Source organism: Aulonocara stuartgranti, assembly GCF_965226115.1.
Source record: "Aulonocara stuartgranti genome assembly, chromosome: 1".
Taxonomy (NCBI): domain Eukaryota; kingdom Metazoa; phylum Chordata; class Actinopteri; order Cichliformes; family Cichlidae; genus Aulonocara; species Aulonocara stuartgranti.
The window spans coordinates 20,311,075-20,324,628 of NC_138939.1; the positions used below are offsets into that span (position 1 = coordinate 20,311,075).

A 13,554-nucleotide genomic window follows, 5' to 3' on the forward strand; every position below is an offset into this window, starting at 1 on the left:
TGGCGGCATGTTATTACCATATGAAAGGGCTAAGCAGGGGTCATGTGCATTGCGACAGCAATTAGAGCAGAGCTGAGGGCAGAAGAATGTTTGGGGCTGTTGTTAATTGGAAATCTCTACAAAGCTATGCTTCAATTATAATTTAGTCAGAGCAGCACTGTTTTAAGCCCAATGTATTCAGTTGCCATTATTTTCTGTAATAGTATGAACAGCCAGGCCTGTTTCCTTTCAAAGCATGAGGCTTTGAAGAGAATGAGATTGAATTAGATTAATTTTAAAGGCCTTGGTGCTGCCGCTGTGAGTTTTCTTTATTCATGCTAATGTCATACGATGTTGCCATAGAAAAACTGGATGGGGTTTGTTTAGGAGGTACACATACTCTTATATTTAGAGTTACAACCATAAGTTATTTTATTCTTATCTATGAATTTAGGTATACATCCATCAGATTGACATTTTCATAAATTTTTCTATTTTCAGAAGTACAATACCGTGGTTTTTAAGAGTATTAGCTGCATTTATTAAACAGTGGCACGTATTCTTCAGTAATTATGCAGATACAGAGGATAGATTTGAACAACTGTGTGAAGTACAGAAATCTCCAATCCACCCCACTATAAAAAAAATAAATTAAAGAAAGCCCGGGGAAGTGTGTGTTTCCTAAAGAGGTAGTTTTAATTATAAACTGCTACTTTTTTTTTTTTTTTTTTGCTTGTGATTGATCTGAGTGTTTGGTTTTTGCCAAAACCTAAATTCAAATCTATTTTTTAATAAGCATGTTTGTGTTTGATTGTTGAAAAACTAAAATCAGAAGCAACCAAATTCTACAGATAAGTGTTCAGACTGCAGAAATTTATACTTCTTGTTGGTTTTTATCTACATTGCTCTTCATTTTCTGGTTTCTCCAGGTCGAAATGAGCTGATAGCGAGATACATCAAGCTCCGGACCGGCAAGACGAGGACGAGAAAGCAGGTTAGACGAGACGTCTCTGTTACATAAGTGTCAGAGGGCTGTCAAATCTGAATGTGTGCACACTGCTGCCTTTGTTTTAGAGGAACAAAGTAAGACAGAGAATAAGGCTATGCTAACTGTCAATAAGATTTCTAGGGCTGACAAAGATCCCCTGTCTCCCTGTCACTGCTGTGTTGCAAGAAGAGATTATTACGTTTTCACACTATGCATCTAAATGTAGGCAAATATATAAATAATATATAGGTTTTCTACACTGCTTATGGGTTGTGGAAGCAGGTATTATCTGAGCTGTCACAGGAGGAGAGGCAGGGGTACACCCTGGAGGAGTTGCCAGTTTATCATAGAGACAGACAACCACACACTTTCAGATCCATAAAGTCAATTCAAGATCACCAATTAACTCACCATGCATGGCTCTGGGCTGTGGGATCAAGCTGGAATAATCAGCAGAAACCAACCACATGCAAACTCAAAATCACAACAAAAAAAGGCCCAAACTGAACCGTTTTTATGCGATTGTCTGCTAACTATTTCACCACTGTGCTTCTTATTTTTTGGTTATTGGGTTAACACATTTGCTTGGCAATTGAAAATGTAGTAGTACTGTCAAATTCCATTTGAGGTTTCATCAGAGCGTCTGTTGTAAAAACTCTGCCCAGTCAAATAAGCAGACTTAACCACTGTGGTGAGCACTTGTGCTAAAAGTAACTTAGTAGTAGTACTAGTGGCCTTATTTCTACCAATCTCTACACGATATTGAATAGTTTTAATGGTGCTTTAGTGACTCTACGAAGCCCCTGATCTTCCCTCTAAACAGGAACTTCCCTGCATGACTACTGACTTGAATGACAGTGATAAACAAGTCAGTGTTTACAATGACATTCGATCACTGTGTGTGAATTGATCAGTCTGGACCAGAAAGGTGTGGTTTGTCTCCTGTGTCTCATCTTCTTGGCACAGAATTGGACAAAAAGAGGGTTGTTTGCGCCGAGCAATACCAATAAACACGCATGATGTTACTTTAAATATCATGTACAGCATGAAAGTAATTGATTTAGTTATTAACATGGCACCAACAGCAATATTGATCATTTTTCTCACCAGCTCCAGCTTGTTTTATTGCAACTAAATTGAATATATATGGACTAATTGATGTGAATGTAATTCTTCCATCGAAGGAACTAAAACCCCTGAAGGTTTAGCTCTTTTGCTTCAGAAATTATAAAAAATGAGGGATGACTGTGATCAACTGACTAACATTTACAGCTCCAGTTTAAGCACCAACTCATGTAAAAGATTGTGAATAATGTAAAGACTTTTCAGCTAACCAAACACTTTCCTGTTAAATCACTCCCTTGTTGGGGTACTCAGCTTGGGTTTCATTTGCATGAAAAGTGCCAGAGGAGAATGTAAATCTACCTCTCAAACCTGTCATCAGCTCACATTAGGTCTCTTTCAGACGGCTACTGATGAATGTTTCATTTGAGAGTATAAAATCATTTTGAACTGTATAGACATCGTAGATAAACTTGGCCGGTGAAATGCCTTTCGCAGCTCCCACAAGGATACTAGACTAGCCGATTTTCATTCAGCACACAGCAGATCACATCTGTGTGCTCTTAATGTGTGCTAAAGGGGCCTGCATCCTCCTTAATCAGTTCACTTAAGTGACGACAACACAGCATAACGCTTTATTGGCTGTTAGCTTGGTGTGTGGTTTGAAGATGCTTCTGTTATACACCTTATCTTCTTGAAGTGTTTTTAAACAAAGACATGTGTGATCCACTTTGTACTTTTTTGGGTTTTCCTGTTTTTTTATTTTCCTTTTTCTCTTTTTTTTTAAATGGAGGTGTCTAGTCACATACAGGTCTTAGCAAGAAAGAAAGTTCGAGAAATCCAAGCTGCCATTAAGGTACGTCTGGCTTTGCCCAGTTGCAGGGGGCTTTTCATTGCCATGGTTACAGGCTCTTCCTTTGTTTTCCTCCCCTCCCCTACTCCGCAGGTGTCTAGTCACATTCAGGTTCTTGCCAGAAGGAAATCTCGTGAGTTTCAGTCCAAGCTAAAGGTATGCGCTTTTCTGCTTTTGGGCTTGTTTGGTTGCTGTGCATCTTAACTTTCTGTTTCCTGTAGAGACAGAGTGAATGCTTGATCCTCTGATTCCCCCCATAACCCAAATCCTCTGCTTTTCTGTTCATCCCTTCTAATCTCACTTACTCACTTTCTTGACCATCTCTCACTCGTTCTAACCCAAACATGCTGTCACTGTCCTGTCTGCTTGGTTTCAATGACATTAATTCTTTCATCACCAGCCTTTGCTTTGAGAGCAGCTGCACAAAATAACCGTGATCTTGTATAAATATATAAAGACATGCTTTTGCGATTTAAATTAACAAAAAGTAGTCCGACATATGGATCCTACATGTTTAATCTTTTATTAGTCATGAGCCTGACCAGAACTGGATTTTTCTAGGTAATTTTGCTGAAATTGAAAAAGTTTTTAAAAATAAATAAATAAAATTAATTAAAACTACATTTCTTAGCCAGTACATACAAAGCATAAAATACACAAAGAAACACAGACTTGTCTCCAAACACTCGTAAGTACTTTACAGTTTCACTGGTGTGAAACACTAGAGTGGGACATCAACCGGATAACGAAGATTTGCCTTTAAAGTAAAGAGTTGCACCATTCTGCTGCAACCAATACATTTAAACAGGCACAACTTTTAAAATGAAGGCGAACTTTCTTCATGTCTAGTCTGCATCGCACTTGTTACAGTTTCACTACGACTTGGGGAGTAGGTGGCAAGCGTTTATAGAAAAGTTGACCATACAGCCTGCAGGTGACTGCAGCAATGCCTTCTAGCAATCAAAGCAATTACAAGGAGATTTTTGGTGCAACACTATATAGCTATTTGCAGCCAATTTGTACTAGCTGCCAGCAACTTCCATCAACCACTTGCTAGCAGTTGAGGAATATACATGTTTTCTTAGTGACTAGTGTCTAGGCCTGTGTGACTAGAGCCTAGCTTTGAGCTAAAAGCTAACAAACAAACAGTGGAAATGTTCACCGTCTGGAATTTCAAACTAGGAATTTCAAACTTGTCGCCGCATGTATAAGGTAGTCCGGGTAATCATTAACATATGTACCAAATTTGATTAAATTTGAGTGATTTTGGATGTAAATGAAAATGTGGTGAAATGAAAAGGATTCAAAATCTGCAGCGCAGTCTATAGAAAACTACATAAAATCTGTGGAAATCCATCCTGCATCAACGTTTGTAGATTGATTAATATTTTGTTCAAAGAGCCGATGTGTTACTGTGTCTTTATGTAATGACAAATTCTCTAGTAGTGCAACAACACATACTCCGTACTAGGTCATAATAACAATGGTCTGCCCTTTTTTTTTTTTTTTTTTTTGATGGGGGGCTGGTCAGGCTCAAATTTTCCTCTATTAAAGTCTAAATCAAAGTGTGTGCATGTTGGGAAGCATGCTGGCATTGGCTGTTTTGGTGAGTGGCTGGAAGCTGAAGGTGCGGGGAAATGGGTCTGCTTACATCTCTTACTAAGCAGACTTTATTTTTAAAAAAAGGCAGCATGGCAAAGGGGGCGGGAGTCCGTGTTTTAAAAAATGAAGAAGAGATTACACCTCTGCTTCCTTTGACAATGTAACCCAACTTTTCCTCACCGTCAAAGACTCAGTGGTGCACATTCAGAGCAGAGAATGGCAGTGAAGCTGGCTGTTTCTGAAATCCCCCCCCCCCCCCCCCCCCCCTGCTTTCTTGTTCTCCCTTCAATCTGTTGATAACTCCAGGCTCTCACAATGCCATGGCTGTCAGTCGCTTTCCTTCCTCCCAGTTCAGATGTCGTCATTTCAGAACGTTCTCGTCAGTTGTTTCAGAAATAGTGAAATCTGTTAAAATCGCTGAAGAAAGCTTTTCAGAATGGCACATTAAAATGGGAGAAGAGCATTGTGAAAGAAGTAATCTTGAATAATACTGACCTGTAATTTAAGGTATTTTATGAAGTAATGCTTGTATATCAAAGGACACTCCACCCATGTGCCATTTTCTTCTTTTCTTGGGGAGCCGACTATACGTTTTGACTTTCACACTTTGCTCCACTCCCAGTATTCAACACGAATTAATGACCCCTCATTAATCTGTGTGTGTGTGTGTGTGTGTAAGTGTGTGTGTGTGTGTAAGTGTGTGTGTGTGTAAGTGTGTGTATGCGCGCGCGTTTACACTGAGAGACAGAGTCAGACAGGCAGCTAGCCACATGAATGCCTGTTCTTTCAGGGGCACAGGCGGCTGTCTGAAGAAAAACAGACAGCTTTTGTATGAATCCCTGTCTTTTCTCATTTAAAGCAAATTAGAGTTCATTGGTGAAGAGAAATACAAGTGTGCCCTTCATTCTGGGGGGCATCAAAACCTGCTGCTTCTCGTCCTGTCTATGGCATTTTAGTATAATTGCAATCATTACGTTAGTGTTCCCTTGTTTTGTCTTGAGTGATGACTACTGATCAGATTGTGAAAATTATAGAGCGTAAGACTTTCTCCACATGATTTGTAAATACAAATTTCATAATTCTTTGTGATTAAGTGTTAGTTACACATCTGTGCATGTATTGTGTAAAGAAGAGCAGATATTTACTTTGTTGTGTTTTACCGATATTTAAAGGTGTATTGCTGATATATTTTTTCACACATAGCTCTTGAATTAACTGCAGTGTTTGAATTGCAATTTTCCAATAAAACCTTGTTTGTTTGCATTTAGGTTACAAATATGGTGAGTATTTTGTTTTCTGCTTGTGACACCGTGTCTGCTTCAGTTAGGACCTGCCTTGCCCTTCAGCTTCTAGTTTTGCATTTCCGCTCCTGCCACAGTAACACAACACCGGCTGGCAGTGTTCATTGGTGTCCGTGTGTCATCATGCTACGAGCATACTGTAGCTTGACTCTGCTCCGTCAGCATGTACTGCCAGCATGCTTACCTGTAGCTTCTGCCACCAGTGAGTCTGCATGGGTTTGCCAGTGTGTATGGGTGCAGTCTGCTGCAGTATGAGACGTTTAGCATTATTTGATGAAAACACTTCGGCCAAAGTAGCGGAAAGTATGTAGTATGTAATACAGGTTTTCCCTGTATTTCACAATAAAATCCCTAAAATTTCAAAAACCTCTTTTACAAAGATTAAACAAAAGGAACTGACTAGAGTTGTGAAAAAAACAACAAACAACAACAAAAAAAAAAACTATTAACCAAGTGGGATTTGTGTCCTTCAGTTTTAGTTGAAAAATTCTTTGTGTTTAGACGTGATGTGTTTTGACATGCACACAAATGCAGCCTTGATGGAAAGCACTTCTGAATGAGTTTTTAAAAAACTAGATTAGTCAACAGGCAAACTTTCATTTAAGTGCATACCACTGCTAGCTACGGTATATTGGAATTCAGTCAGCACATAACTTTAAAAAAATAATGAAATAAAGCCTGCATGTAGCATAGAAATGCCAGTGCTGCTTCTTTTAACCTGCTTGCTTTTCGCTGTTGTGAGAGAGGTCAGCCGTGCTTTCAGTGTGTTGTTTAGAGTCTCGTTTGTGCTACCTCTGCAACACACCCCTCCTCTCCCTTCTGTGCGAGTGCTAAGCCTTTTGTGACTGCTGTTAAAGGACCAAGCCGTGAAGGACAAAGCCCTCCAGAGCATGGCCTCCATGTCCTCAGCTCAGATCGTCTCTGCCACGGCTATTCACAACAAGCTCGGCCTGCCAGGCATCCCTCGCCCAGCCTTCCCTGGAGCAGGGGTAAGAGCCTTGCCGGCACCCCGCTATTGATCCATCCTGTCCAGCTTCACCCAGGGCACCGATAGGGCCAACCACACCAAAAACCCAGGCCAAATCACATTACACACCACAGCTTTGCACAACTGCCCCTATCAGATAAGCACATGATCAAAAGGAGTGGTAGTCAAGATAACTACATACACTGAACATGGAGCTCAGAGCCATTCTGATCTTGTCACTAACAGCTGCTCACAATTGGATGTTCTTTGTTGCTTGTTCTTTCTTGTCTATTTATACATCTAATTCTGTAGTTATGGCAGGGTATGATTTCGGCTGGTCAGCCAGGATCATCGCAAGAGTAAGTTTTAAACCTTGAACCAACTTTTTCAGGAAATAAATAAATGCTCTTTAAACAAAAAGGAAACCATTTTTTGCCTAATGACTGTTGGTTTTTTTGTTCCAGTATTAAGCCTTTCACCCAGCAACCCTATCCCATCCAGCCAGCAGTCACGACAGCAATTTCAAGTGAGACTTTACCTAATTATAAAACATGCAACATTCAAAGATGAACTTTGTAACTTGTTTTTCAAATGTCTTTTCAGATATCTCGACCCTAATTTCTTAATCCAATAAAAATGTAATATCTGTGGTACACTGTCATTATTTCTGTTTTGAAATATTTTGAAATATCTTTTAAATTCACCACAGAAATTTTTTTGTCTATAAAAAAAATTAAATTGGGAGATGTCTCCTTAGAGATGAATGAAATATTATAGAGCATGCATTTCCTTCCAAATCAAGCACGTCAGATTTCTGTGAATCTGCACTAAGATATTAAATTAATTTTCTTGTCATAAACAAACCTGATGAAATGAGGTTAATGTGAACTAGTGTTTCAGAAAGAACATGCACATGCTCTGCTGGGAAAACAACCAGCAGAACAGATGAATATTTTGTTGTTCTGGTGTTTCTGCAGGTTTCGAGCCCACAGCAGCTCCAGCACCCACGGCGCCAGCATGGCAGGGCCGCTCCATCGGTACATCTAAACTCAGACTGGTGGAGTTCTCTGCCTTCCTAGAGCAGCAGAGAGACCCAGACTCTGTGAGTGAAAGCATTATACCAAAGCATGAAATTTCACTATCTCTTGGTGTTCATTCCCACCTCTTATCACCCAGTCCTTTCCTCTATGAATACACTGGGACATTTTCCCAGGCAGAGAGTCAGCTGAGAAGAGGCCAAAACAAGCTGAGAGGGGCAAAAGGCTGGCTTGATGCAAGGCACGGAGACCTGCAGAAATAATGAATGAATGCATATTAATCAGTTCCTTGTATGTTTTGATTTCTTTAACAATATGTTTGTTTTTCATTTTAGTGAATAGTCTTTTGCATTGATAACACAGGAACAGCCTTTAATCTTAAATGCAACTTGAGGCTTAAAAATATTGCATTTGCACTCGGGGCTGTGTGCCGGAGACGCCATTCTGTGAGCTTTTACACTGAAGTGCAGCAGAGTTTCAGACGGTCACAAAGAGGGCAACAAACCTTTGAAAACAAAATGTTTTTTCTGTGATTCGCTGCTCCTCTTTCATCTACTTTTGGCTCTCCATCACAGGTTTGAGGTTTAACTGGCCCTAATTTTTATTCACATTGTCAAACCAAATTCAGATATTTTCATTTAAAAGTTTAAAAAATTGACCAAATCAAATAGGGAAAAAATGACCAAAGCACTTTTGTTTTGTATTATCATTTTAACTTGGCTGAGGTAGAAACATTTTTAGATTTTCATGTGAGGAAAGGTGGTAAGATTGTCTACGAAAAATGTTTTTGTTTAGAAAATACATCGTTTTGCACAGTTGCTCAATCATAATTTGTGGCTGAAGCAGCTTTGTTTAATACAAATGAGGGGATCAGTTTATTTTGAGGGTTAGTGAAACATAAATGTTATTACCTCATTTGTATGTCATAAAACAGGAAAGTTGCTCAAAACTATTTCGAGTGACTAATAAAAAAGCGATGTTGCAGAGAGTTGTTTCTCATCCCAGTGCATTATCAGTCTAATCCTGGCTACCAGTTGCTTATTGCGATGATTACTTCAGGACTGGCACATCAGATCTGGCTTATTTTGCTTCAGTAAACTCTTCTGTGCTGATGACTTTGTGAATATTGATACGCGCTCCTTTTGCATGGGTTTTTTCGCACGCTATTATTGAGTTCACGCTGCAAAACAAAAGAATCCGACTTTAAATAGTTTCATCTTTTTTATTTTTTAATACAAGTTTCCATCTGTATTCATTTTTCATTTTACTCTTGCAGTACAACAAACACCTGTTTGTGCACATCGGGCAGACGAATCATTCCTACAGTGACGCCCTGCTGGAGTCGGTGGACATTCGTCAGATCTACGATAAATTTCCAGAAAAGAAAGGCGGACTGAAGGAGCTGTATGCAAAAGGCCCCCAGAATTCCTTCTTCCTTATAAAATTCTGGGTGAGTGTAATTTATAAGCAATGCTGATGAGAAGATGAGTATCTGATAAAAAAAAATGCTTTGTTGCAGCTTGATTAGGCTCTCCATACATAAGTATTAATTTCACTGTAACCTTTTGCGCATTGTGAAAAATTTGATCAAACAATCCTGTTTAGTAACAGTGTGTTCTGCTTCGTGCTTAGTGATTGGGTGTAATCAGTCTACACAGAGAAGATTGCTCTCAATGTTTGCAGAATGCACTCTGCTATATTTGGACTTGCATAGCAGGAGAGCTTTTGATCAAAGCACCCACTAATTCAGTGTAATATCTCCAAACAATGGAGTGACCTGGTTGTGCTCCTAATGGCTGTTTAAACATTGCATGCATTTCCTCCCTGATGCAAAATGCTAACTAGCGGCAGCAAACAAAGTAGGGCCGTATGCACTTGGACCAAGTCCCCTCAAATTCCTTTTGAAGTGACCGACAAATTTAAATTTCAAATGAAAGGCAGAATCTGCACAATAATGAATGTATAACTGCTTTGCTTAATGAAGGAGGAGAATGTTGTAGGAGGACGTCTCCCCTTTTTGTGTCCGTAATGAACAGGATGTTCAGGGCACAGAGAGGCTGCCCTCCAGGAGCAGACCCGCTCAACGTTGTAAATCAGTCTTTTAACGTAACTTCATTTAATCCTCTTTAGAATCTTTCTTCCAATATGGGCACATTAACATGCTTATTCAGATGTGGCCGGGATCTTCTCATTTTTTATGCGATATGCACGGCTGGGCTCAGCAGCCCTGATCAGACAGATGTTTGCCGTTTCAGAAAGCTACATGACCGACTGTGCACATCTTACAGTATAAAATGATGTCAAAATGTTTGAATTAATATCTGAACACCATCATAATATTTCTAGTAATGGTTAAAGAGATGTTTTTATTCAAGTGACAAATACAGAGTGGCGTGGTGGTGCCGTTGGGGAAGCACTGTTGCCTCACAACACGAAGGTCCTGAGTTTGAATCCATTGGCCAGCTGTGTAGAGTGTGCATGTTCTCTTTGGGTAATCCGGCTTCTCCCCACAGTCCAAAGACATGCGTGTTGCGTTAATTAGTTAATCTAAATTGGCTCCATGTGTGAATGGTTGCCCCAGCCCCCCCCCCCAAAAGACCCTGAATTGGAAAATCATAAGGAAATGGATGGATGTAAAGATAAACCTATGGATAAAAATCATCCGTATCTCGTATGAGATATTTATCAGCAGCTGGTAAACATATTCAATCGTCTTGTAACAAAAAAGCTAAATACTTCTTTCAGCAGTTGGTAGAGACCAAAAATGGAGCTAAAAGCACAAATGTTGGACCCCTCTTCTCATTTTCTCGTGTGTGCAGTCAGGGTAAGAGGGAAGAAGAAAAGACGAGGCACTTAACAAAATGAGACATTCTGGTTTCTGGGCAGTCGATTGAATGTGCATGTTGAGAATGCACAATGGAGGAAAAACACGAAGAGCTTTCTGCTTCTCTCTAACTCCTGGAAGTGGTGTATGTAAAAAAAAAAAGTAATTATTGAATTGTAATCCACTTTTTTACTGCTTAAGAAGAGCAGTTATAGTTTAAATCCAGATAACTTAACATATTTAAAATGTATTATTATATTTTTTTTATTGTTGTTATTATTTTAATTTAATTTTCCCAGTGATGCAAGTAGTTTTTATTTCATTCACCTCTGAATAGTTCTTCCATTTCTTATGTCCATGTCGTCCTGGAGTACAGCGCTCTTTATTTTGTCACTGAAGCGCTCCAAACACGTACTTTATTATCTTTAGTTCTAAATGGTAACCTATTTAGAATTGGTATGTGTTTGAACCACATCTCTAATACAGTTAATAATTTCACAGAAATGCCAAAACTGGCTTTAAGATTACTTGGAAACATGGTCATCTTTAAAGTGGCATTTTTCAATTTCATATGCACCATCTTGGCTTTTAATCCTTTAAAATGAAAAAGGTATTGGTAAAAAAAAAAGTTTTTAAAATCTTATAGGTGTGTTTTATTTTAATTTTAATAGTATTTAGAGATCCAGTATTTTTAAACTACTAAACTTTCCATTTTGGTATTAAAATGTCATTAAATGGCACAATTCTTTAAGGGTTTGGATGCATTAAATATTTTAATGTTTGTTCCTTTTCCCTATTGATTTTGATCGGGGCACAAACACGGTTGCCTTCTTCTAAATGTTGCTTCTCAGCCTTATTTTTCTATGAGGATTTTTTTAATCTTATGCAAAAGCAGCAACCCTTTGGACTTTCTGTCAGTACAAGTATTCTTCCAAGCCTTTCATTTCAGTAGAAAACACATTTAAAACTGTTCATCTCTTTTCTTTTAAATGACTTGTACAAAAAGACATTGTAACAAAAAGAAAATGTTCTCTGAAGCTCAGTGTTTGTTGTTTTTCTTTGCCTCAGGCTGACTTAAACTGCAACATTCAAGATGATACCGGATCTTTCTATGGCGTCACCAGTCAGTATGAGAGTCCAGAGAACATGACCATCACATGTTCGACAAAAGTTTGCTCCTTTGGCAAGCAGGTTGTGGAGAAAGTCGAGGTATGAACTAAAATGAGAAGCAGGATTTTTTACTGTACCTCCTGGGGTTTGTTTGTGTGTTTTACATTTCTTATGTGCGCTGCTTGTTCTTCTTTCCCCTCAGACTGAATATGCACGCTTTGAAAATGGACGTTTTGTCTACCGGATAAGTCGATCCCCCATGTGTGAATACATGATCAACTTCATCCATAAGCTAAAACATCTGCCGGAGAAGTATATGATGAACAGTGTGCTGGAGAACTTCACTATCTTATTGGTAATCACCTCACTGACCTGAGTGGGCGACGTCCCTCTCTGGGAGTGTTTTTCTTGCTGCTGTCAGGATGTGCTGGTGGCTCCAGCTGGCTTTAAAAAAAATCTGAGTGGGGGCGGTGGGGGGACTTCACTGGGCCTTGAGATGTGTTCCTCTGCCTGGATTCACATTCCTCTCATTCCACAGGGGATGAAACACAGTGTGAGGACCCTCATTATCTGCAGGGGAAAGGGAGGATAAGAGAGGGCAGGAAACCCTGTTATTGGCATCACATCGGGTCTTAAAGTGTCATTCACCACTGCAGAGAAAGCACCCAGGCCAAGGGGTGTGCAAGCAGCCCCCCTCCCCCAAAAAACCCATCTTAGTGTGTTAATCATTAAATAAACTCATGATTCATGTCAGACTTAATACATGATTATTTTTAAAAGTGTGGCAGTTCTTTTAAGACATATAAGTAGCACAAGACTGGAAGAAGGATCCGAAAATATGTTTCACAGATTGATATAATTTTCTAAGCACATTTGTCTCTTCTGCTTCTTGCTGAATCCTAATGTTGTGTTTTCATTTCTCAGATTTTTCCATTGTGCCCAGTATGAATACAAAGTAACCCTAATAGAGGGAAAATGGTAGCTGCAGCAAATTTTGTGTATTTCTCCCTAAAACATAGGGTTAGTTGGTTTCTTGTTCCATTTTGGCCTGTGCAGAACAAGGGATGGCTCAACACTATGCTCAGGTTTTACTGAAACATGATGTTTCAATTTATGCTACTAGATATTATTAAATTCTGCTCTGCACATTTCCCCCCTTAAATAACATGTTTATATTCAAAGATTAGTTGATATCAGGAATCAAGGTCCAAGAGTTTAGTGTATAAAGTATGCCTGTGCACAAAAGACGTGCATAAATGAATTCCCTTTCATAAGCTGGTATTTAAAGAATGTAGCGTATGTGCTGAGGCATCCAAAGTTCCCTCCATTTCAACACCAGTTGTAGAAAGTTTTCTGTACAGTAAGATGGAAATGGAAAAACGTGAGAGAGACATCATGAAACATTACTTGTTAGTCAATTTCTGTCAGAATTTTTCAACTCTGCTTTAATGTTTTGGGGGGTTTTTTTGGGTTTTTTTGGATGATAAAGACGAGGATGCTCTGAAATCACTCTCTCTATATTTGATTGGACCCACCTGTAGGTTTGGTGATTCGACACATTTACCTCCTTATGCAAAGCCTATGTAGTGTCATGCCATTTATTTCCATGCAGAATTGCATTAATTCTTCCAGGTCTTGTACTGATGACGGGAGAATTGGTTCTCTGTGAAAAGTCTCCTCCCAGTATGTGCACAAAGATTCTCAACGGGTTCGAGGTCTGGGCTCTGTGGCGGTCCGATCCATGTGTGAAAATCATGTCTAATGTTCCCTGAACCACTTTGTTCACAATTTGAGCCCGATGTTATTGTTATCTTGGAATGTGACCTTTCCA

The 13,554-nt window shown here is 39.2% G+C and overlaps 1 protein-coding gene across 2 annotated transcripts in view; it reads left to right on the forward strand.

Moving 5' to 3' along the window:
• The window catches only part of tead1b (TEA domain family member 1b), a 51,013-nt gene that overhangs the window by 35,833 nt on the left and 1,626 nt on the right, over window positions 1-13,554 (forward strand). The window contains exons 4-13 of one of the 2 annotated variants that reach the window (XM_082529299.1): window positions 909-973; window positions 2,823-2,885; window positions 2,976-3,038; window positions 6,643-6,774; window positions 7,065-7,111; window positions 7,217-7,278; window positions 7,730-7,854; window positions 9,066-9,239; window positions 11,682-11,822; window positions 11,926-12,078. In XM_082529299.1, the coding sequence (XP_082385425.1) occupies window positions 909-973; window positions 2,823-2,885; window positions 2,976-3,038; window positions 6,643-6,774; window positions 7,065-7,111; window positions 7,217-7,278; window positions 7,730-7,854; window positions 9,066-9,239; window positions 11,682-11,822; window positions 11,926-12,078 (1,025 nt within the window). The remainder of the gene's footprint in view (window positions 1-908; window positions 974-2,822; window positions 2,886-2,975; window positions 3,039-6,642; window positions 6,775-7,064; window positions 7,112-7,216; window positions 7,279-7,729; window positions 7,855-9,065; window positions 9,240-11,681; window positions 11,823-11,925; window positions 12,079-13,554) is intronic. The other variant, XM_082529300.1, reaches the window with a different exon arrangement.